General features: G+C 39.3%; 1 protein-coding gene across 1 annotated transcript in view; it reads left to right on the forward strand.

Moving 5' to 3' along the window:
• Nucleotides 1-25622, forward strand: part of ADAMTSL3 (ADAMTS like 3) — a gene marked incomplete at both ends in the record, with an annotated part of 165358 nt that overhangs the window by 68867 nt on the left and 70869 nt on the right. The window contains 3 exons of the mRNA XM_084213870.1: nt 3142-3269; nt 5647-5692; nt 12470-12706. Of these exons, the coding sequence (XP_084069996.1) occupies nt 3142-3269; nt 5647-5692; nt 12470-12706 (411 nt within the window). The remainder of the gene's footprint in view (nt 1-3141; nt 3270-5646; nt 5693-12469; nt 12707-25622) is intronic.

The following is a 25622-nucleotide window of genomic DNA, read 5'->3' on the forward strand; positions in this document are numbered from 1 at the left end:
TAAAGCTGTTTGAATTTCTGTGTATCCATCCAGCCCCAGGGGTGTTCTGTGTACCACTGCTGCATCTGCTGCCCAGAGCTTGCTCTGAATCTCTTCTAGAACCTGACAGAGCTGGCACCTTGCCCTGGGGAGGCACTTAGGGGCTGTCACAGGGCAGGATTTGTTGATGGCACAGGGACTGTCACCTGGGGACTCTGATGGGAGGAATCTGTGTGCCAGGTCTGTGCATTTCTTTCACTGCACATACTGCTGCTGTAGCTCTTATGTCAAATGCTATGGACTTGCCTTGTGTTTGTGTTTAAAGAAAAATTGTATGCTAAAAACTCTGAAAAAACAAACATTTGAGGTATCAGGGCATTTCTGTTGAAAAGCTGAATCTTTGTTATACTGAATGCTAAACATTTACATATCCAAGCCTTATGTAATAGTTGTCTGAATAATAATAAAACTGCATAAACTGACCTTGGTTCTCTGGCACCGCTCCTCCTTTGAAGTCTGCATGACCAAATACAAGACAATTATGTCATCCTTCATAACAGCCAAACAAAGGTTTGGCCAAATAATCTTTTTTTCTTCATCTGAAAGCGCTGTGTTTGATTTTTGTAATGTGTGTCAATGTAGCTGTTGTTATTTACTGGGTGCTAGAAGTGACAGTAAAAATCCCCTTCTTCTGGAGCAGTGATTAGCCCTGTTAACATCTGGATTTCATTTATTTTACCTCAGTGCCCACTTCTGTTGTACTGGGTTACTTTGGGTAGTAGGTTGCAAGGGGAACATGGCCTGAGAAGTCATGCACTCCAATAATTTGCAGAACATGGTGGTAGAGTATGTGTTCATATGTGACAGTTTATTTGCCCTTTCCCCCTGATTCAAATAATCATTGTCTAGGTCCATGTTCAGTGTTGTGACTTTTTGCTTTCAAAATGAGTTAGATGGGGATGAAATATTTTGAGTCTACCTTTATCATATACACTGGATTTCTGCAGAAACTCTGTATAGGTTCTGAGCTGTTGCTCTGACTGCAGTGTTTGCATCTAACCCTGTGTTCACATGTGGTACAACTCTTCCAGTGACACGTTTTCCCATGCAGCTCTAGGTAAAGAGCAGCAAACAATCTAGGTTGTGTTTATAGCTGGTTTAAGTTATTTTATCTGGATTCACTACAGCAGTTGTGGCTTCGTGTAACAACATGGGTGCACATGTGCATGTCCATGCACACGTTTACATTTGTGCTGGTACATAAGTATTTCCACAATAAATATGCAAAATATATGTGTTGCACTTCATCTGTTGCAAAATTAAGGCAAAACTGTTCTAATATGGTTCAATTTTTCACTGCTGAACCATGTTAGAATTATGACTAAAGACAATAGAGACATGAAAAACTGAAGTCAAGCAAGCTGGGAATGCAGTCCTGACGTACAATAATATCCTTCTGTGTCCAATTGCAATTAGCTTTCAATTTAATTCCTAAATGAGTTTCCAAGGCTTTGTTGGTGTAAATCATGATGTTGGTGATCTTTTCTTTATTTTACTTCAATGTAGTACCATGGTGAAGACAAATGTAATGTGTAGAGTTTATGAAACCAGACAGCTAGTAAATCAATATTATTTTGGTAGTAAATTACTAAGTCAGTGCAAGCTGCTTTTAACTCTTTCCCATGAGACTAATAGCTTGAACTAGCTGGAGCTTAAATCAACACTGTGGGCACTGAATTAGTCAATGATTCTAAAGAAGGCTTTGTTGGCATAAAATTCTGCTTTGATCGCCATAGTATTTACAGCTTTTTAATTAGATACAGTTCAGAACAATGGCTTTTATCAAAGCAGTTTGGGAAGTGAACAACTGGACTTTGTTTAGAGCTTTGGATGACATTCTGTCTGTTAATATCATGTGGCTGGTTTTAATACAATGATGAAGTTAGGATTATTTTAGGCATTGTCACTGCTTTGTCAAAAGAAACTAGCTATTCTAAAAAAGAGTGGCATGTGTTGCTTTTTTAATATCACAAGTTTAGTCATTCCTCAACATGCTAAAACCCAATCTCATTTGCTTTGGACTTGCGGAGAAGAAACTAATTTTGCACCTATAAATTTCAAAGTGACTCTCTTGTTCATCTTGATTTGTTTTCATGTGTCGAGTGACTTGTTGGGAAGTGCTGAGCTTTTTTTGTCAAGACTGAAGGCAGTTGGTTCCATTTTCAGTGTCAGACATTTCAGACTTGGCTTCTGATATAAAGTAAACCTAACATCAGTGTGAAAATTCCTCAGGGATCTTGGCAGAGCTGGGCTCTATCGTTTTTTGGAATGGTAGATTGGCCTAAGAGTGCTTTTAAAGCTTTACTGTAAGCAATTGTAAAATTTGTAAATTTATAAGAGCAAGCAAGTTAAAAAGCCACTGATGTTTGTAGGCCAACTTCTGCAATTCAGTGTTCAAATAGAGATGCTTATCCTCTAATAAGCAATTTGTTGTTGCTTTTTTTTTTTTTTTGGACAAGCTGAGCACTGAAGTCAATGAGAATAAAAATTTGGCTGGAAATAGTTGTTTTCTTAAAGCTTGAATTAAATTGTCATGTTCTCTCAGTAGTGAATCTTTTGGGGCAGAGTAAATATTGGTCAATATTCTCTGCCACCTGAGAAAAATTACGCACTGCCTCACTCTTATGCACAATCTGACTTTCTTAATGATGCCAAAAGCTCTTACTTTATGCTAGTGGTATTTTTATGTGCAAACTATCACCGTGGTGGTTTGAGAAATTGGTGTTTTAATCTTAAGCTGGGTGTAATACAGGATTCTAAAAATCTTAGTTCTATTGTAACAGGGCCATCATATGTTTGAACACGATGCCTTGTCTGTGTGCTTTAGACTTTTTGGTTCCTACACAGCAAATTGGACATAGAGGAGTTGGGAACAGCAGCATGTTTGGGCACAGCAGTGCTTTGGCAGGAGGTAACACATCATCTACACTGGATCTTCAAAGGCTCTGCTTTTCCACCATATAATTATTATGCATTAAAATAGTAAATTTGAAATATGGTAAATAAGCAGCAAAGTAACATAATTGTACTATTAATGCCAAGCAGTAAAACATACTCAAAACAATTTTTTTTCTCTCTTTTCTGTCTTTTCTTTTCCTTCAGAACTCCAGAACCACCCGCTCAGATGAAGACAAGGATGATTCCTGGGATGCCTGGGGGGCCTGGAGTGATTGCTCACGGACCTGTGGAGGGGGAGCCTCCTACTCTCTGAGGAGATGCTTAAATGGCAGGTGAGCCACATGCTGGTGTTGGGGGGTTTTTCTACAGCTCTGGCACATTTCCAGTCCTCTCCTGGGTGCTTCTGTTTGTGAGACTGAGGGCTGTGTAAGGTAGATCAAGTGTTGTAAAATACTGCTTTTAATGCATGTTTGTAATAGACAAATAACTTAGGCTTTAACTCTGACCCTTAATGTCTTATGAAATACAATTGTGGAATAGCACAATTATTTATTTGGTGTGGTCAGAAAGAGAGGGGAGTCCCTTTCACTGTAATACAGATCAAAGGGTGAGTCACCTGTGTACAAATGAGCCTGCACCTGGACATGACTTGACATCATGTGCTGCTCATATGGGTCTGTCAAATGCTGCTTTCTGTTAGGGAAGGAAGGACAAGAAGCCATAGTCTCAAATTGCACCAAGGGAGATTCAGGTCAGATGTTAGGAGGAATTTCTTCACAGAAAGGTGATAAGGCACTGGCATGGGCCCTCCAGGAAGGCAGTGCAGTCACTGTCCCTGGGAGTGTTCAAGGAAGGACTGAAGCTGGCACTCAGTGCCATGGCCTAAAGGGACACAGTGGTGTTGGGTCACAGGCTGGGATCAATGATCCCAGAGATCTTTTCCAACCAAATTGATTCTCTGATTCTTCCCTGCCAGTTCTTCCCATGCAGTGCTCCTGGTAGCTGTATGTTTTCATGTGTAAGCCTTAGTGTGACTTTAAGAGAATAGCACAGGCAGGGAAAGCCCTTTACCTCGGTGGTAAAACTGGACTGATGTAGGACCTGGTGCAATCCTTAAAGTAGGAGTAATGCACTAGGCCTGTAGTCAGGCAAGAAAAGATCCCAGCCAGCTTTGAGGCATCTGTGCTGGCATCCATAACTGCCTGTTTCACTTGAATTATTCCTAAGCATTTTTAAAACTGATGATTGTGTTTACATTTTTATTTAGTTGAATGCAGTATCAGCCAGGAAGTCACTTTTTCTTAAAGAAGGCTTGGAGTGTGATGTGATACTTAAGGGCAAGCTGTATGAAATACAGAGCTAAAGATGACTGATATAAGCACTGACTGCTTCTTTTAGTGAAAAATTGCACAAAGATCTTGGAGAAAAGTAATAGTTCCAGCAAAAAGCCTTGATATTCTACCAATGTGTTAGGGACTGTGAAACAAGCTCAATAAATTGCAGCAGTATAAATTCCACTGTGGTTTTATTAATATTTTTAATGTGCTCCCCTGTGAAAAACATGTGTTTTCCATACCTTGACAAATGCATAGTTTAAAAGGTTTTTTCTAGGTTTGATTTTTGTAGTAATGTCCGGGAAACGCACAACTGTGAAACAAAGTTTTCACTTTTGTGTGTATCATAAACATTTTTTATTTGCATGTTGTGATGCAGTAGGTCTTGCAAAAGATTGGAAGTTTGAGACTTGAAATACCTTGAGCTTTAGCAGTTCTACCTTCAGCTGAGTTGAGCTCTTTCTTCAGGCATTCATTTTTTTTTTCCTTTTCAAATGCTATTTTTCAGTCTCTCTCAGACATTAAAAAAAATTGTTATTTTCATGCAAGAAGAAGAAAAATTTAATCAAAGAGATGTAAATTATCAGTTATATGTTCACACACTCTTTAGTGTAAGGTACATCTTTTTGATATGAAGGAATTATTCCAAAACACTGTTCCTGATTTTAGAGAAAAAAAAATCACTAAATATAATTTCTTATCCAGTCATTTGAAATATGTTTTAAGTTCTTTAAAAGCCTTGATATTGCCATATTTAACATAGATGAATATCTTACACTGTGCAGAAGTGCTGGTTTGTTAGTGAGAATTTTGGCAGAGTGTATCTTTAAAAAAAGTGTGAAACCCAACCTCCCCAGGTTTATGAGACCACAATAAATAACCATGACTCTATTACATGCCTTTTATTTCAGCTACTAACAACAGACTGAGGATCTGAATTGCCTGGATGTCAGGATTGTGCACATGCATTGGGCACATTTGCATGCAGCCCATGAGAATTCTGTTTAATTTAAAATTATGAATCAGATATTCTGATCTTCTCCTCTAGGTCACATCATGTTTATTAGAAATAACTTGGTTGCAATCAGCATAGAGCAGGCTTAGAAATGTCTTTTTCACAAAATAAATGTGGTTTTCATAAGGTTTGCAGTAAATTGGGCTTACAGGGAAAGTCACACTTTCTTTGCTGAGGAGAGACAGCAGTGTAAAGCTGAATACCCAGATCCCCTTTGTATTTAAACCTTGTATTTTGAGTCCAGATTATGGTAGGGCAGTAGCAATAAAAGTCTAATATTTGAGAAAATAGCCAGCTGTAAAATAGGCAAGGTTGTGTTTTGGTATTACACAGTGTAACCATTTTTACTCTTTTTTTTAGGAACTGTGAAGGTCGGAATATTCGATACAAAACCTGCAGTAGTAATGTGAGTCTGGCCTTTAATCCTGTTTTACTCATTCAAAAAACGTGTTAAAGTTTAAGAAATGCTGCTTCTTATTTAAAACCTTATGGTGCATAATTTTCTTTCCATCATTATTACCATTTTTAAACGTTTCAGTCTGCATGACACCATGAGGTCTCAAATTTAGACTTCCCAAATGGACATTTTCTTTTGAAATTATAGTGCCAATTGTGATTCAGAATGTTTTATATCGCTTATTAGGAGAGTTACACATTTTGGAGGATTAACAGATCAATTCTCATCTTAAACTAGCAAGTGGTTTTCCTGGGGGTGCTGTCTTGTAGATGAAGCATTAAACTGAGCTCTGGATCATTTGTGATTGTTGGTGATATGGTAACTCCTTGTGTGAACAAAGAGTGCCTGGTCTCTTTCAGATCTTTAATAGGATAATTACTCCTTGTATTCCCTCTGTTTGCCTAAACCCAGATCTTTATATGTCTGTGTGCAAGAACATGCACGTTCAGGTGCACTGGCACAGACAATGCCCATGAGTGAGTGTGAAGCTGGAGGTTTGACCATGCTGTTGCTGTGATGCAATCACATTTTATTTTTATAGGCATCTTTTATGAAAGCCATTCACGTACAGCCAACCTCATGACTCCTGTTCCACTGACAGTTGTGCTATGTGCAGTTTAAACAACTGCTGCCCTTCAGCCTGGGTCCAGGCTGCCCAAGGTGAGCAGCTCAGCAGGACTTTGTGGTACCACAGGTCTGCATCTGTGTGTGCAAGCGCAGTCATGCAGGGTGGGTTATGGTCTGCACTCTGCCCATGCTTGGCTGACCTCACAGTGCAGTGTCACAGCCACATGTCCTGTTCCAGGAAAGACAGCAGTCAGATGAACAATTAATAATAATACCAAAAGGTGAGGCCTGAAGTTTCTATGGGTTGAGTTGTGCCCAAAGGAGTGTAAGCTCAAGCGATACTCAGCCACTACCAATCCCATAATTTTTGCCAGCAGCAGGCAGCTGTGGAGTGGGACATGTTCTCCTTAAGAGGCTTGACCCTGGAAGTTGCCCAGTAAATATTGAATCAGTGCATCTCCTAGGAGAGCTGCCCATTCCTGCTTTTCAGCTGGCCACACCTACAGAGCCTGCTGTGCCAGTTGGCTCCTGCTGCCCTTGAGAGCAAGGCTTGCTCACACCTTGAGCTGCTCCACACTCCCCTGCTCGGTGCTGGACGGATTTCCCACCACAGCAGCCGAAGTTCCTGCTGGCAGAAGCAAGTGGAAGTGATAAATGAATTAGTCCCAGTGCAAGCAGAAATCAGATTCTGGAGACAAACCCTGCCCCTTGCCCCTTCAGAAGAAAAGGCCCAGCAGCTTGGTGCATGAGCTCATAAATAAAAATGCTACCTGCAAAAATACCCTGATGTTTAAAGCCTGTGTGATAAATTAGTAACTTGCAGCCATTCAGGGTGTAAGCAATGAACAAAATTATCTACTTATCCACTGCCTATCTAAATCCCTGTTTGTATGCACTGTACACAGTAACACACCTCCTGTGCACTGCAGCTTCCTGCAGGAATACAGGGAGGTCACCCCAGTGCACCTTGTTCCTCCAGCACCAGGCCTGGGGAGCTGCCCAGGGCATGGAGAAGGGAGCACAGTGAGGTCAATCTGGGCATGTTTCCTGCTGCCATGCACAGGTCTCTATGCTTTTAGGATATCTGTTGTATTTTATAATAGCTGTGGATGCTGTTCATTTTCAGATTTATGCAGGAGAAATCTAATGGAAATGACGGCGCTTTGTGCTTCATCATAGAGAAAATTAAGATGATTCTCATATCCTCTCTGAACTCCCAGAGAATTTATCTGAAGTCACTGGAGCCTGTTTTTTAACTTGAGGACTTATTTTAAAGTGATAAGTGGCAGGCGCCTTGTATGTGAATCTGTTTGAATTTATGACGATTCAAATGTTAATTTCCAGACAGGAAACTGCCTTTACAGTTCTGCTTTTGGGGCATGTCTGAAAGGGATCAGGTTCCCATTTCAGTTTAGATACAGTCAGAATTTCTCAGGAATGGTTTTTCCTAGATTATGGGTTAGATAATGAAGAACTCCTGAGAAAAATATATATAATGAGATTTCCACTGTTAATACAGTTGATTTCTGAAATTGGCATCCCTGAATTCAAACCCCATGTTAGATCTGAGTTAACCTTGAAACAGGACCTTACACCTAATGTAAATCTGAGACTACTAGCCAGTTTAGTTTCAAATGATATAATTTTCCCAAAAGCATTATTTCTAATCAAGGCTTCTCACTTTAGGAGCGAAATTGTAGTTTGAAAATTAAGAGTTTATACTAGCTTCTTTCCATATTAATAGGTATTACTGGTAACCACATGAGACATTTGGTATAAATACACAGTGTAAAGCTGTCTGCAAATGTAATTTTGCTACATGATACATTACACCACTAACATCTATATTGGGGAGTACAAATGAAGCACAACTTAATATGTGTGTCATTCTAATGAAAAGAACAAGAATCATTTTACCAGAAAATTGGTTTCATGTGGATTTGTAATGGAATAGTAGTAAGTTCATTGAACTCAAGCATGGTTCCACAATAATATTAGTGATATTTCAATCAAAAAATTAATTCAAGGTCTTAACAACAAAATAATTGCTAAGATTAAGGTGTATGTATAACCTGCTTATCTTTCTATCATAACTGAGATGCCAGGTGCATGATTTCCTAAAACTGCCTGTGTGCTTTCAGCCTTCCATATAGAGACTTTAGAGAAATAAACTATCCATTGTATGTTGTTCAATGAGATTTTCAGTCTTTCTTGCACCCCTTTTTTAAGTTTCAGTTTTTGTATATAGTGTTACATTCTAATGCTATGATGTGCACTATGTGGAAGTGTTTAAGTTAATCCTTTAGGGTCCTATTCAGAGAACAAGTTATTTGGGCCATTTCCCCATAAATTTCACATTCTTGTGTGCCAAAAAGTCACTTATATTTTTGCCAGAGTGATTCTTCTACAGTCAGAAAAACACTATTTTTAAAAGGTAGCCCCATGTTTAATTCCACTGTAAAATTTTATTATATGCAAATAATGCTCACACTTGTTCAACACATTTATCTATAACTGTCCCAGCATCCACTTAACCAGCTAATTTACCCCATTCAGAAAATCTTGGCTGTACTGTTTCTACTTTAGACTATAACATTTCACCTTGAGTTACATAGTTTCTCTCTAATCTGTTCATTTATTTAGTTTATATTTACAATGCTGATGCACCATAAGGCTCCCTTGGTTGGGGTGGTTTCTAGCTCAGGTATCTTGATTCTGCTTAGAAGTGGCCTGAAAATTGTGTAGGAAAAACATGGAACCTGAAGCTAATTTCAAAGAGAAAACAAAACAATGACTTCATCAGTTTTGGCTGGGTTTCAACAAAATGAGATTCAAAGAATAAAACTAGACAAAGGGCTAGACTTTGTTTGGTGTCATCATTTTTACTGGGAATTTTCTTGCCTTGTCTTTTGTGCTTTTTTCAGTAGAGTAATTGTTGGCAAGAGTCACAGGGTCTGATGCAACCTTCATATTTTGTACATGAACATTGCCTACAAAGATACAGATTTCCCAGGTCAGCTTTGTTTTCAAAGGCTGAGGGTGCTCATTGCCAAAGCTCAAAGATACATTTCATAAGAAGCCAGCCCTTGGATGCAGTAGTTTTTAATTGTGTGTCACAAAAAAAAAAAAAAAAAAGGAATATGTGTGTGTATGTGTTTTTAATCTTCATGGTAGTCATGTCTAAAGCATCTTTTTCAGATCTTACATGTTCATAAGTCATGTCATAAATACATTTCATTCCACAGCAAGGTCTGGGTGTGATTGTTTTTGCCAAAATTTTCATGTATCAGACCTCATAGATGTGTCTTCAGATCCTAATGCAGTGTATGAACCTACCAATGGCCTGGCCATGGTTCAGTGGATTGAGTGTGATAGAGAAGCTATTGCTGAAATTAGGCAATCCCAGAAATCCTGAAATTAGTAGCAAAAAAATTTAACAAGTAAGAAAAATGAAATATTGAGAGGGAAGAGAGAATGGTGGAATGAAGTGATGTCTGAAATAGATTAAAACCAGAGACACACAAACAGGATGAGGGCTGGGTCCCCTATATCATTGTCTGATATTATGACCCTGCCCACTTCCTGAACATGGCTCACCCTTGCCTACCATTCACATCTTTGCCCTGCCTTTCCATTTGTTAAATCCCCTTTCACTTTTCCAAACCACTCTAATGGAATTAATCTGATGTTTACAAGTCCTCTTGTTTTCCTGATTGCATTCATTCTCTGCTTAGTTGTGTTTCTCTTTAAGCTCCTTTCTTTACACAAATATTTATTGTTCCCTGGAAGACTGGGATCTGGACTTGGTTGCCATCCAAACTCTGATATAGTGCAAATGATAATTTCAGCTCTTTGATACCCCTCTGTGATGCTCCTTTTATTCTCCTGCTTTTGCACAGAGCTCAAACATAAAGCAGGTGGAGCTGGCATGTGAATCGAGCTGCCAGAATCACTTTGGGTTCTTTGAAGATGCCAAAAGAGAATAGGGAGATGAGGATTCCCTTGCTCTGAAGCAGCCAGGAGGGAGTGGAAGGAAGGAGCTGCATTGTGTTGAATCAATGAGAAACATGCAGTCACCATGAGCTTGACATCCTGACTTTGTGGTGTTTGTGTCTTGGCATCGCCTCAACACCCAGGGATAATGGACTGTAGCAGCAGCCTGTCAGAGCCCAGCTGAAGGCCATCACTCTGCCTGCTGCACAGATTACTCTTGCATTCTTTGTGATGAAAATGTAGCTGTGCATGGCTGAGTGACACTGCTCCCAAATACTGCTTCTAACTTTACCTGAATTTAACACCCACTTTTTATTTTTTGATCCTTAGTTGCTCCTCTGTTCGCATTGGTGGGAGGGAACCATATGGGATCCATATGAACTCTGAAGTCCTCTCTGCTTTTTAGACTTGCTATTGTGGAAAATGAGAGGTGACAGATAAGTCAGAGCCAAAATTCTGCTCTCATTTACACCAGTGCAAACTTGGGGAATTTCTGGGGAGTGACACTGCAGTAAATATGTGTGGCCTTTCACAGTATTAACTTGATGTTCCTAGAAGCTCTCACTGGAGGGATTTTGTAGAGGTAAAATACTCCCTGTGTCTTATTCCATCATTGTACAGTTTCATAAAATATGGCTCAAACTAGCATTATCCCAGATTAAAAATAATACAAAATGTGTTAGTATCATTTTAATTTTTCTCTTTATAAGGTGCAGCATTGGACAGAGCTGAAAAGTTTTGCTGAGAAAGTTCAGTAACTTGCTCAATGCTCAGCTGCAAAAACTCCATGTGTTGATCATTAGATTGAATACTGATTTTTAGAAGGTATTTTATGTAGATTACAACCAATTCAGAGACAGTTCTAGGCTACTGTTTGCCACGGTGAAATAAAACCCAGACTGAGAGCAATATTGTTGGGGGCATTGGACTGAAATTCAGAACTTTTTCCTGTATGCTTTACTCTCCAGTGCTGTATCATGCACTCACTATTTTCTCAGCTTTATTCAGGGAAGGTTCAGCTCACTGATAAGGTTGAAGCTGTGCTTGGGATCAGTATTTTTAACTAATACTTACTAATAAGTTCCATGAGTTCGCCTGACACATCACAATCTTTCAGTCTTCCATCCAATGAAAACAAAACTTTACTAAAATCAGCCCCACATCTGGCTTATATGTACAATTGGAATTCTTGGAAGAATATCCTTTCAGTCTGGCATATGGACTCTTTGACACTGGACATACTTTTAAATGAAGTCTGCAGTGAGGAATTGTTTGACACAGTAACTCCTTTGCCAGTACTTTACCAAAGTTATTTTCAAATCAATCAGTATTCATCTCCATTCCTGTCGCTATAGTTTAATACTAACATCATTGTTTGGGTGCATTGCTTTATGTAGAAAAAAATATTTTAGAATGTTTTATTTCAAGCAGTTCTCATATTTGGTCTTTCTGCTGTGTATGCTGAGGCACTGTGTTGGAGAGGGTAGGGAACTGTCTCGTTAAAACTGGAAATACAGGATCAATTGTTACCAATTTGAAGTTTATTCCAACAAAATAAGCCTTACTGCTTCCATGAGGTGAAGGTGCTTTGGAATTAGACTAAAGGACTGAGCACTGAAAGTTCTGGTGTTTCCTCCTAAATCTTGTGCTTTTTTCAAGCAGTATAAAACAATTAATTAGACAATTAGAGCCATAATACCTCTTTCATTACTCTGACATATGACTTGATGAATGAGCATAGAGGCCTCAGAAATCCTTTAGTGGGAAAAGCTACTGAAAAGAGAAATATTAGACATCACCTTGTAGTTACTTGAAATATATAGATTCCTTTAGAAGCCAATTCTTACTATAGAACCAGACTTTAACTGTACTACCTGGTGTTATAAAAATTAGCATTTTTAATTATCCTCTCCTATCAGTTATGTTGTTATTGCTGCAATATACATGATATTCTGTACTTGTACTCCAAGCAATGGATTAAGCAACATAAATTATTTTAATACACACAGTGAAACTTTGTAGTGTGGTGTATTTGTCAAAGCAGATCAGCTCTTGAACCAAGCCTGCCTGAGGAGCTTCTGTGTTATTCATCAGATAACTTTACTGCAAATGCAAAGTATTCCCTAGTTTTAAAAAGAATTTTTTTTTTTTTGTGTTTGTTTTCAGGACTGCCCTTCAGATGTTGGTGACTTTAGAGCCCAGCAGTGTTCTGCCTACAACGATGTCAAATACCAGGGACACTTTTACGAGTGGATCCCTGTGTATAATGACCCTGCTGCACCTTGTGCCCTGAAATGCCAGGCTCTGGGGAAGAACTTGGTTGTGGAGCTTGCCCCAAAAGTGCTAGATGGCACTCGTTGCAACACTGAATCCTTGGATATGTGCATCAGTGGAATTTGCCAGGTATGTTCATGGTGTGAATCTAAATGGGGTCATTGTTGAGAGGCACTTTGCCCTTTGGTTGGTGTTTTGGGATTGTTTTTCATTCTATTTATCAGTTAGATGTATCTGCAAGTGCTGTTGAATGGATTGTGGGTAACTTAACTTTTCAGGAAGACACAGAACGTTCTGACTGTCTTAGCCATGGATATTTATCTATATAGATAAAAGGTCAATAAAATTCATTCACTCTTCTATTTATGCATGTAAACATTAATGAATCTAGTTATTGTAGCTATAGCATTCCAAAATTTAGTATATCTGTGAGGACGTGATGAAATTGCAGAGCCTTCCATTTCATTTTATTCCTTTTCTGAGTCTCATATAATCTCTGTTAAGGAGAAAATGGGACATTTTATGGGATCCAGCCCATAATGGCAGGTGTGAGTATGTAGGTCTGTCTTGTATGGATGAGTGACTGTATGTTGTGGTTGCATGAACTGATTGTTTGAGTCTTTAAATGGCAATATAAATTTCTAGATATATTTATTATTTATTAGTTATGCTATTGACTTTAGTGTAGGAGCAGAGAGTTACACTATTTGAGGCTTGCTAGCCTTGCCCATGTCTCACTCACAAAGCAATATTGCAAACCTGTTTTATGAACAGAGCAGTTTATAGAGAATGGACATGTTATTGCAATTAGTTTTCTTTCTCTGCAAGTGGTTGTTGCTCTGTTAAATGTCTAAAATGTGTGTGACTCAAAAATGCAGGATATGGCCCAGTGAGAAAAATAGCTCTATTATAGAGGAAAATTTGACACATTTGGCAGAAGACTGGTGCATGGATTATAGCAGCATTAATATATGATCTGGACCTTGCTGTGGGTTTTATGTGACTTCTGTGTACGCTGCAGTTCCGATGCCAGTCCTGTCAACACAGGGTGCATCTGCTGCCTCTGGAGCGCAAGAATTTCTCACAGGGAGACTCCATTTGTCAATGGTGCTTGGCTCTGGGCTCCAGCAGTGTTTGTTACCCTCTATTGGAAATAGGATATACCTCCAGAAACTCTGGAGGTATAATAATGTATTTACTGGAGGCCGAATAATGTATTTCTTGTGCCGTGTTCTTCGTGATGCTTCCTACCCCAATAAAAGGCTTTAACCCAGGAGGGTTGCCCAGCCTTTTCTAGGAGGTGAATTTACAGCAGCCTGTGCTGTCTGTGCCCTCTGCAGCCTGGGGTCAGGCTGGACCTAAGGCAGCTCTGGGCTCTTCAGGGGCTGTGGGGGTGTCAGTGTCTCCCACAGCAATGTCAAACACCTTCTTCCATCCTTCATGCATGGCATAAAATTCTCTTTGCTCAGAGTGGATCCAATTTTCTGAAGAAGAGTTGGGAGGTATATTTAAAAGGGCTGCTTTCAATGTTCCTTCTTAGCATTTTGTAGTATTTGTGTGTATATATGATTTTAAATGCTTGGAAAGGTAAATAATCAGTTTTTAGAATAAATGAAGTGGTGGAGAAGAAATTAATCATTCCAGAAGCAGGAACTGGAACTTTTACACTGTTGAGGAAAATAAATTTCTTTTCTCTGACTCCTATTTTTTTTTCATTATTTCTTCCAGTTTCACAAGAATATTTTTCAGTTTGAGGTAACATCTTCAGGAAAAAAAGCCTGGAACAAACATGTTTAGAATGTGTCCTGTGCTGTAACTTATTCAAGTTTTGAAATTTATTGCTGATACTCATAAACAATTAAGTGTTTTAACTTTGTTTTCTTGAAGTCATTGGCTATTCCTGAGACATTTTTGCACAAATTGAAAATTTTTGCTTTTTAAAGTACATATTTGATAATTTAGCATTGGATAATTTTATTGAGGCAAAAACCAAGTAGAATTCAATTCAATTAAATGAAGATTCATTTAAATAACCTTTTCCTCTTTTGAGGGAAGAGTGAAAGGTTTCTCACTTGTGAAAGGGGCTGTGGGAGGTGGGGTCTTCCTCAGAAAACAACACAAAGCTTTGTGCTACTCCTGTTTGAGCAGGAAAAGAAAACAAATTGATGCCTAATCTTTCCCAGAAAAACATGGTTATTTAGTTAACTGCTCTTGAGAGAGACAGCACAGCCGTGATTCTCCACAATTGTTGCTGCAAGATCTGTCTGGTGGGCTCTGACATGGAATTGGCACAACCAGCAAATTGCTTGGCAAGTGTTTTTACAGCTAACTCATCCAAATGAGCACATCACTCTGCTGATGTGGGGATCTTCACTTCTGTGCCTGGGAGCACCAAAGACTTTCTGTAAAGGAGACTGGTGCTGGTTTTGATCATTTATTGTCTCAACTTCCCCTGCTCCCCAGCGTGATTTCACTTTAGTCTGGGTTCTGGCTCCTGCTAAGGTGGGCTGCATCACTAATTCTGCCTCTTGTTCAAGCTCTCACCCTGGCAGCATATGAATTTAAAAAGAAGGTGAATTCTTGTTCTCCAGCTTCAGTTCTGATCCTTTGTACTTCCCTAATCAAGTTAATTAAGCTCTATCAAAGAAAATCGTGAGATGACCAAGCTGCACTCTGAAAATGGGACATGTGAGGCTTTACAGGAGGTGAAATCTAAAGATGGTGGAGCAGGGAAAGTTTTATTGGGAAAATTAGTAAGATATTTTGGGGTTGCCTGAAGCTTATCTCAGTCAAACCATTTGATCATGTTTTAGTTTGCTACTGCCCTGCTTCTGTTATCAACCTGTTGTGTTAAATGGGGACAGGTCAAAACTTCACTGCCAGGATTTTCACACTTCTGATATTTTTTCTAGTCTCTGCATAACTCCCAAAACATTTTTTTCATATAATGTGTTCCTGCTGTGCCCATCTGGCTGTGGGTGGAGACATTTAAAAACATCTGCATGTCAGACACATATGTGGGCAACATTTACCCAGTTACTCCTCCTGCTTTGGGGCCCTGCCTCTACTTGGGTTTTGTTTTTAATTTGTGCAGACCTGCTTTTTTTCTACCAGAATGCAGAATGGGGTGTTACTTGTGCCAGCACCTGAAATGGTTACAGTGATCATTTTCCTAATATGGAGTAATATGTTTGGACAACAAATACACGCATCACCCAAAAAATCTGGAGTCCTGAGGAGCAGCCTGAGTAGTTCTGTCCTAGGCTGTCACAATTAGGTCAAGGATGATGTAAATCCTGCAGTGAACTTTCCATTTAGTGTCAGCAAGTTGTTTGTGTTCCAAAAAAGGCAGACACTACACTGTGCCTCGTAGCATATGGCATAAATTTAGCTGACATCAGAACACATCCCACATGTCAAGGGGAGCACCATCCCCTTCTGCCATGCTAGCTCTCTTCTGTCACATGTGTAGGTATCACTCACCACCAAAGCACTTCTATGCTGGATGTAAATATCTGTCAGAGTTTTCATTGAAAACAGTTTCTGTAAGCTCTTGGAAGGCTCTTGCACTTCTTTTTTTTGTATAAGCTTTGTTTGTGTTTTAAACTTAAAATTATAGCAGGTTATTAATTTCTTTGAATCTTGGCTCCTTTTCTCCTGAGAGTTGCTTTCTCAAACTGTTTGTTTTGTGTACTTTCTCTTGGTTCCTGCAGATTCATTTTTTTGCCTGTAAATATGTTTAAGAACTGCCCAGGATGCATGGGAGGTTTGGTGTGCAGAGACTCAGAAAGGAAGGTTTCCTTTCCATCCTGTGTTACTGCAGACATCTTTCTAACACATGTTAGTCTGAGTAGTTAATTCCTGAATAGCTGTTAAAAAAGCACCTTTTTCCCCCAAATTAATACTTATTCTTAATCTTTTTTTAATATTTAAAAGTTAGCAAAAAAAAAATGTCTGTGTTGCCTTTTTCTTCTTTTTAGCCTTGGAGTGATTCATAGGAAGAATGGATTTTGAGGTAGCTCTGTGTCAGGCCAGCTGTTATACTAAACCTGGAATTCTTTCCTGGGTACCACTAATTAGCAAATGCACAGACTAAAGTGCATTTTGGAGCATGAAGGAACCCTGTCTGCCTGCACTCTGTGTGTTACTGCACCAGAGCTGGCAGGCTGGACCCTGCCCAGAAAGACTGGCAGGAACTCAGGGAGATCCAACAAAACTTTCTGGCTCTCAGAGCTGCATATGAAAAACTTCATGTGACTGCAGACGTGTGACAGGGTCATAAAAATGGGCGTGGGGAGCTCCAGCTGCAGCTCAGCTGGGAGATGTTGGTGGCTCTCCTGAAGTCCCACGGGAGGATGGGGCTGAGCTAAGCAGGGGCTGCCACATCCTAGTGACCTGTCAGTGTCACCCTCCCTAGCCTCAGGGGTTGGTTTCTCATCTGTGGAAGCTCTTGGCACTGCCAAGGCCAGCAGATCATGGAGCCACCCTTCAAGGGCTGCTCTTGCCCCTTTGAATGTCACTGCCCACCTTGGTGTAGTGGTTCCCTTGAGATGACACTGTTGGCAACTCAGTGGGCTTTTGTAAATAAATAATAATGCCAAAATGCTCTCAGACACTGCAGGTAATAATGGGATACTCTCAGACACTGAAGAGGTTTTTGGGATCGCTTGTTTTTCTTTTGCAATTTCCCACTTCTGCTAGAAACTGGTGTTTCTTTTCAGGTCTTATCTTATTCTCTCTCCTACTGTTTCTTATGGAGAATGCTCTCCATAGGGATTTCTTTCTGTGGAAGTTTATCTTCTCTTGTCAGATGAGTAGTGGATTTTTTCTGATCTCCAGTGTCTTATCTATACCACTTTGGTCATAAGTGATTCACTGCCAAGTTTTGTTTTGTTTTAGTGCAAATGTGACTTTACTTCCCAGCCTAGCAAGGACCTAAATCATGTGAGCAGCGATAGCAGAAAAACTCATGATTTGGGTGTCATCTTGAAGTAGAGCCTTAGTAACCTTCAAATCCCCCAGTGCTAACTTCACCAAGCAAGGCAGATTTGGCTGAACCCAGCCTGAAAAGGAGCAAAGTAATTTGATTTCATATACTGATTTCTTTTTTGAAAGCGTTCTCACAAACAAGAAGCTCACTGGGAGTTTGTGTCCTATCCTCTGGCTGTGTGTATGTGTGTTTTTTTATATGGAGACCATGTGGGAAAGGGTACTTGCTCCTGCTGGGTGGTCCTATAATCTCTCAGCTCCTCTAGCATGTGACAGATCCTGTAGTAAGAGTTAAAGGTTTTGGAAGCACTTTGTTTTATTTGATGGAAGTGGATTTACAGAGTTGTGGAACACTCTTTAGCCTCTTGCCTTCAGATATAAAATGTCAGCAGAAATATGTGGAAAGTCTTTTTAGGAGCCCTTTAGTATGCAGTGAATTTTATGCACTGTATTTTTTTATTTTCTGGGGGGTTTTTTATTGCTTTACATTCTTTTCCTGGATGGATGGTTCAGGAATTTGAACATCATGGAGCGTCTCCTTGTGCCCATCATTCTGACTTATTTCGCACCTCCATTCTGAGGTTTGCATTTTGACACACTCTGCCTTTGCTGCCTGATTTCTTACCTGTGAGGAACTGAAAATCCTCAATCAGAGGAAGTTTTTCCCCTCCCAGCACGGCTGCTGCCCATTCACCTTGGCAGCTGGGACTGCAGCTTGGTGGGCTGGGGAGTTCCCTGTTGTCCTGAGCCTGGAGGGGCTTTATTCTGGTAATTAGCACATGCTGAAGCCTGTGTCAGCTTGTCTGGGCTGCTACTGTCCTGGGCTGGTTTGGTTCCAGAGATGTGAGAGCCCGTGCCACAATCAGGCCTTTGTTAGCTCAGACATAACTGAAGAGTTGTGAGACAGGACCATGTGAGACGAAAATCATGACTCAGATAAAGTCATCAGACTTTAGCCCATGATAAATCCTCAGTGAGGATAAACTAGGGTTTGGAAGTGCTGTTTGAAAGCTAAGATTCCACAATACTGCTAAAGTAAATTAAAAAAAAAAAAAAAAGTAAGTTGCTTAATTGGAGGGATGTACTGGTATCTCCCCCTCTGCTTGTCAGAATCAATTACTTGTGGGTGATGAGCATGGGAAAGAGACAGTGGGAGCTTTTTTCTTTATGTTCTCTCTGGGGACACATTTTATCTTTGTAGGAATAAAGTGCAAGCTGAAGCTATCACAAAGTGAAGGATGTGAGCAGAGATTGCAAAGTCCATGAATAGATGGGCTTTGAATGACAGCAAGGTTTTACAGCAGGGCAAAGAGACATGGAAAATATTGACCAAGGCAGAGCAGGATTTTCACATGACAGTTTTTTCATTAATTTTTATTGCAATGAATTCCCATAGCCATATTTAGTTATTTGTTGTGTGGATACAGTCAGTCCCGACATCTGCTGGATTCTGTGCTCAGACAAGTAGAGCAGGGGAAAATGCAGCAAACAGCTGACATTGATGCAGTGAGATCTCTGTACTGTCACAGCACATGCAACTGTGCCATGAAACACAGCCTTAATTTCTCTGAGTGTTGGATTTTGTGAGTGTTTTTAGAAATAGAAATCCCTTTTCTCTGAGCAAGACCCAAAGGACTTTAATTTTCCCTATTGAGTGACATAAGGGTCTTTCACTGTTTTCTTCCTTTACTAGTAAATGCTGAAATAAAATATGTCCTTTCTTAGTCCAGTCAAAAACTTGGAAAAGGCATCTTTTGCAGAAGTAATTTAGAGGTTATCTTGTATTTTGGGCAATGCTGTTAACCTTTAGAAGTATGTAGATGTTCTTATTCCATTTTTATCTTAGTTCTAATCTCTTGTAAGCCTCAAATAAATAATTTGGTTTCTAGAAGTCCAAATACTGCTATCCTGATGGCTGGGCAGTCAGATCACTAAGTTGGATATGCTTGGTTTAATAGTTTATTTTCACAGTATATTTTGCAAATCCAGCAAATTTGAAAGGCAGTGGAAGGCACTCACACCTGGGACACAAAGCCTTTGCCACCCTTCAGATCTGCTGCTGGCCAGTTTTAAAATAAGAACCACTGGACAACATGTACTGAGATAATCACAGACTGTTCAGCCCTTGAAGGGAAGGGTCTCCTGTGCAGTAACTCTATCACATTCTTGTGAGAAGTACAATTATCATCTCCACTTGTGCATTCTGCAGTGCAGTTCCTTGCTCAGCAGAAGTACAGCACCTCTTTGACATTTTAAGCACATTGGGCACTTCCCCATAAATTATTTGCTGGGATTTCTGCTTCAGCTGAATTTCAGTTAATGCCATCTGTATGTTTAAGTGGCAATTCCACTTGTAGGGTGTTCCTGGAGTAGCCTTTGAAAGAGCCAGGCCAGTGGAAGCAATGAATAGAAATGCACCCAGAGTAGCCTTCAGCTGGGCTTTACTGACAGCTGGGAGGTTTGCTCAGTACCTGTAGAGGGATGGTAATTATGTCATATTGAGATATAGTTGAATTGATCTTCTGTTTTCATTTTGTTAAACCAAATCACATTAATAAAGGGCATTACTCCCTGACACCGAGCTGCCAGTCCCTCAAGGAAACATAGAACACTGCAAAACAGAACCTTGCCTAATAATTTTAATGGGATCACTGATAAATGAGAGTCTGTATCAATAATAAATTTCTTAGTTGAAGTAGGAAATTATTTAGTATTTAACAAATAGATTGCTGAATATTTAAATGGCATGTCTGCTAAAGAGCTTAGTCTAAGTCATGGTAGATAGAAAAATAATGGCACTAGTGCAGCTTCAGTTTTAATGTTTCGTAGAATTTATGTACCTGTCACAAATAAAAATTGCAGTGATTTATTCTTTTGTGGCTGCTTCTATTAGGAGAACTCAGAATATTTGTTTTTTCTGGCTATACCTGGATCTTTGGCTCCAGAGGACCCTAGAAGAGGGAAAGCTCACTTTGAAAGAGAAATATTATTTATAATTATCTATACTGCTGGATATGATTTCATGCTTTTGACAGTAATATTGACACTTAACACTTACATGATGCTCGTTATACAGAGATGTCTGGTTTTACTCACCTCTGAAATAAATATTTTTATCTTAAAAAGTGTAGGTCTATCTTCAACTTATTTGTTTGAAGTTTGTAATTTTGAGTCATTGGCATTCCAGAAACCTTTCTGAATAATTGAAATGCAATATTTTTTATAACTGACAACTCACTGCTGTAGAATGAGTTCTACAAAGAAGTGGTGCTGTGCCTGTTTTGGGGGTGCCTGCAGCTGGAGGGGACTCCAGCTGAGGCAATGCCACAGTTCAGGGGGGCTAAAGCAATGGTCTCACAAGCAAATGTAGAAACTTTAAAACTTATTCTGTATCCGACTCTGCACTATCAATTCTAGTCCATGTTTATATTTATTAAGAGAAGTCTTTGAAAGGAGGGAGGGAGGGTGTGGGTGGGGTTTGCCTTGTTTTTCACTGTGGTGCTTTTTTACCATAATGGAATTTGTTAAAATTCTGTCACCTTGCAGTCCTGTCAATTTTCTTATCATACTTAATTTTAAAGATCTTAACAAAGGAAGCCTTTTGAGCGTAACAGATTATTCTTGGACCTTCACAAATCAAAATTAACATGCTACATTAATTTCTTTGTTTAAGTCCACTTCCTCAGCTGAAACACTACTAATTGAATATGACCTAAAGAAACAGCTTTACATGAGCTTCTGAGTGATTTTTGGATTCATATTTGCAAAAATATTTTTAATGTTCCATAGCCACGTTTAACATATCAGCAGTGATTTCATTCTTCTCTTTCATCTATATTGCTGTATTTTATACCCTGACCTTTTGCTCTTCCTTTGCCTTTCTGAACCTACATGAACTATTCTAAGCATGCTCCAAAATATTTAACACCCTTCAGGATTGTCTTTCACAACAGCACTGCCATGCTAAGGTTTGTTGAAGCAGATGAGGTTTTGTTCACTGCTTAACCAGATGCTTTCTATCTGAGCTGCTTGTGAGAAAAGTATATATCATTCTTTTTCATATTTCTTTTTTTCCCCCCCTTTGTGAGAACAGGCAAGTAACTTAATCAGGTTCTGTCCAAAAATATTAATGGATTGGAGACCCGTTTCTGAAAATAATCCTGCCATATCCAAATTCATTTGTACTCCACGATGAACAATTTTATAAATTCAGAAACTGCTTATTTCCTCACTACTCTTCTTATATTAAATTTTTACTTGCTGTTTGTTTTGTTACATATTGGTGAATACTCTCCCTGCTGTCTGAGGAGCTCAATTACAACCTGGTCATTAAAATACCTGTATCGTTTTTTGGGATGATGATATTTATGATTACAAATTTCTTAAATTCACTGGGTCCCAACCCTTCCATTACAGTTTGTGTTATCACTTGTTTCATTTATTCAGCCTATGTTAAAATCACCTAATATTATTTCTGACTATGCCCTAAAAGCCTGCAGATGTTTTCCCAGTCTGCCTGTAATATTTACAGCTGATCCCTTTGCTCTGTAAACAGCAAGCAATGTGGGGTAAATTAATCCCACAAAATGCCTTAATTGTGGAAATCATCAGCCCTTTGGCTGGCTGAGGTGGAGGAAGGCTGCTGCCATTTATCATTTTCTTGTCCTTGTTGCAGCTTTATTTGCAAATAACCAAATTTACTGTCTTCAAAATGTTTCATCAAACACTTTTTTTTCTGTCCAGTAGTTATTGGCTAAAATATTAATATCTTAAATTCATAATATTTGTGTCACAATGCCACAAGCTTTTGAGACCCTGTTTTTGAGGCTATACCTTACAGCTTCCTCTTCTGGTGAGATCTGTGGCTGTTCAGCCCACCTGAGACACACCTGATCAAGGGTTTACAAACAGATAAAAAAGGCTACCTGTAGACTCTGAGGTTTGAAATATGTCCCATCCCAGTGTTCACTTATTGAGATTCCTTCTTGAATTAGCTCTAAATTTGTGGCTTGTCACTTAAAAGCCTGTGAAATTTTTGGGTCCTTCATGTTAAACAAAATCTGGGATTCTATGCTCACTTCAAGTCAAAACTGTGATTATAATTTGAGTTTTCGAAATTGTGTTCCCAGATATCATTGCTTGATATTCATATTTGTAACAGCTGATGCAAACATAATCTGGGAAGGAAATCTGCAGAGGGTGAATGCATCTAGCTGAACACACCACCTTTGCTGTCAGGGGAGCTGTAAACCTTTTCCCACATCCAAGTCCCTTGCAGCTAGCACTCCTGTTTTATTTCTGTGGCATTTCTGTATTATTAAAAAATAAGCAATAATGCTGTATGAAACAGTCCTCTAAAGCATTCTGCTGTGCTGATTACCTTTTTGTACAAAATATCTGTGTAGGACACAGTAATGCCTTGTGTTTGCACAGTTGTGTGATTTGTGTTACACCCAGTGGGAGTTTGTTTTCACAGGGGCTGTGTGCAAGAGCCCAGTCTGGATGTTTGTTATTGTCATGTTGGGCCCTGATGGGCTGGTCCTGCTCTGCTTGCTCAGTGCCCTCCTCCCACTGAAGACCTGCAGCATCTGTAGCCTGCAAATATGCAAGGGCTTGAACTAAGGAAAAGGGCATTTTTCCACACAGGGTATCACAGTGTGCAGCTTATTTTTAACTTTGAAATGAATTGATGAGTGATTAAACAGTTTTTTAATATATAGAAAAGGAGATTTCAGTATGAAACAGAGATGTATTAGAGATATTTGTGGAGGTATTACACTTGCAGTGATACAATTTAGCTCCATGTTCTAGTAGTGTCTTTATGTGAATAAGGGCAAGAAAATCAGTGGAGAGCAGTAACAATTTAAAAAGTCTTCCAAGGAGAAATATAGACTCTTTCAACCACTGGTATGGTCTCCATCACTGCACCATCTGCATGCTTCACAGACTTCAGGAGATTAATCCATGCAACAGCTCTGCCAGCTGGGGGTCTGCAGTTAGACCCCTTCCATGGATTGGAATGGAAAAGCACGGGAACTTTCAAGGGTCAGAAAAAAAATTCTGATGTGGAGCTGGGAGCTCAAAGAGTTGTTAATGCTGAGGCAAATGTGTCTGTCGAGCACATTATTATTATATCCCATGAAATTTCATCTGCTTTCTGACTCACAGAGTGGCCCAGTCAGTTTCTCTTTCTTAAATGGTGTTTTCATTCATTTCTCAATGTTGATTGTTTATAAAGTGGGAAGGTAGACTTGTTTATAGTCATTTGTTCGAAGCCTTTTTCTTTTTATGTTTTTCTGGCTGTCAATAATGAGCCCAGACCTAATGCTAAAGACAACTTCAAGTGCAAATACTTTAATCTATAATCCATGCCTAAATTACAGTGCAGTGTTCCCACATGCCTCCTGTGTGGTAAATAAGCACCTGTTCTGAGATGGTCTGAGTTCACACGTGTGCACATTTGCTTTTTTTTTTACAACTAAGTTTTTGTTAAAACCCAAATGATTTACTGTTAGTGTTAAGTGGCTTATTTATTTTTAAAATTAATTCCTTGCTGGGCTAGAATTAAGGTCTCCTTCAATTGCAGGAATAAAATAATTTCCTGCCGCTAATGTAGGTTTCTCTGGAAAATCTGAAGCCCTTAGGGAGGAGATGCCTTCCCTGCAGGTCTCTCAAGTGAAGGACTGTAAACTGTCCCCATTAATGCCCTCCTCTAAAGGGAGTTCAGGCCGTAAGGAATCGGGAAAATAAGGGAAAGGGGCTGAAGGGGGAGGTGGGGCTGCTTTGTTTTCTTTTCCACAGACATCTGAAACTTTGAGATTGCATTTCTCCGTGTTTGGCAGTGGATGTGTGTGATTTGTGTGTCTGTGTGTGTGTGTTGACTCAGACTGGAAGACCCAGCCCTGCCTCTTACGTGTGGACTGGATCCTCACCTCTCCAAGGGGATCGTGTGTCAGTTCTGGCACAGCACAGATGCAGGATCTTGGCAGCTGAGACTGCCCCTTCCAAGCATTTTTATATAGGAAGAGGCGTGTGCTGGCCAGTTTCACAATTCTAGCACTGCTTTTAACTCTGAGTTTCCAGAGGGTTTTCTATCCATGTGTCAGTTTGGAGTTTTGTTAAATATATACACCCATGACAAATTAGCTGCCCTTCTCAGGCATATGTGAATGTAAGAGCCAGGTAGGCTGACTTGAGACAACTTGAAGCTGGAGATCAGCTTTTCACCACATTGTTCAGGGCTTGGTACTCCCTGAAAGATTCTTCTATGAAATGGTAAAGAGTAAGATAGGTGAGGCCCAATATTTATCTTCCATCCATCAGAAAGCTGCTTTTAGTCAATTTTTGTCTATTCTTTGTCTTTCCATTCTCACTCCCATCTTTCTTGTGGAGTTGACTGATATGCAGAAAAAGAAAAGCCTGGAAAAATGTTTTCATTATAATTTGGAGGGTTTTCAGTTGACAGGGTTTTTTTAAAATTGCTTTTTGAATTTTTGGCAGTGTTTAAGTTTGGGTGTTTTTATAATAATCTTTGGAAAGTTTTATAGAATGGGTCTTATATTCATAAACCAGAAAAATCCAAAGGTGAGAAGTGACTCGTCCAAGTTTTTAAAAGCTGGTTAGCAAATGTGTATGTAATTGACATTGATGTAAATGGCAATTAGTTGTACACAAGTGCCAGTTAAATTCTGAATGGCCAAGACTGTTAGCACTGCCCTCAACTGCCTGTCTGTGAAGCTGAGGGCTGAGTGCCCTTTAAATTTTTAACTCAGGACAAATGCAATTAAATAATCTTTCTCAGACATAATTAAACAGGTGATGAAAACCAAATTGTAAATAACATAGTTCTGCCTTGTCTTGGAAAGAATAATGCTCAATGGTATTCATTCAAATAAGTAGTGGGAAATGGATTCATGTATTTCCTATGCTTGAATAGCTTCATATATCAGTTGTTGTGGTTCATCATTAAAATCATGGAAATGACAGCATGCTTTTAAAATCCTAAATGGCAAGATATGCTTTGATAGAATGAGGCCAACTCATAAAATCAAAAGGA

This window comes from Fringilla coelebs, assembly GCF_963513975.1.
Source record: "Fringilla coelebs genome assembly, chromosome: 12".
NCBI lineage: Eukaryota > Metazoa > Chordata > Aves > Passeriformes > Fringillidae > Fringilla > Fringilla coelebs.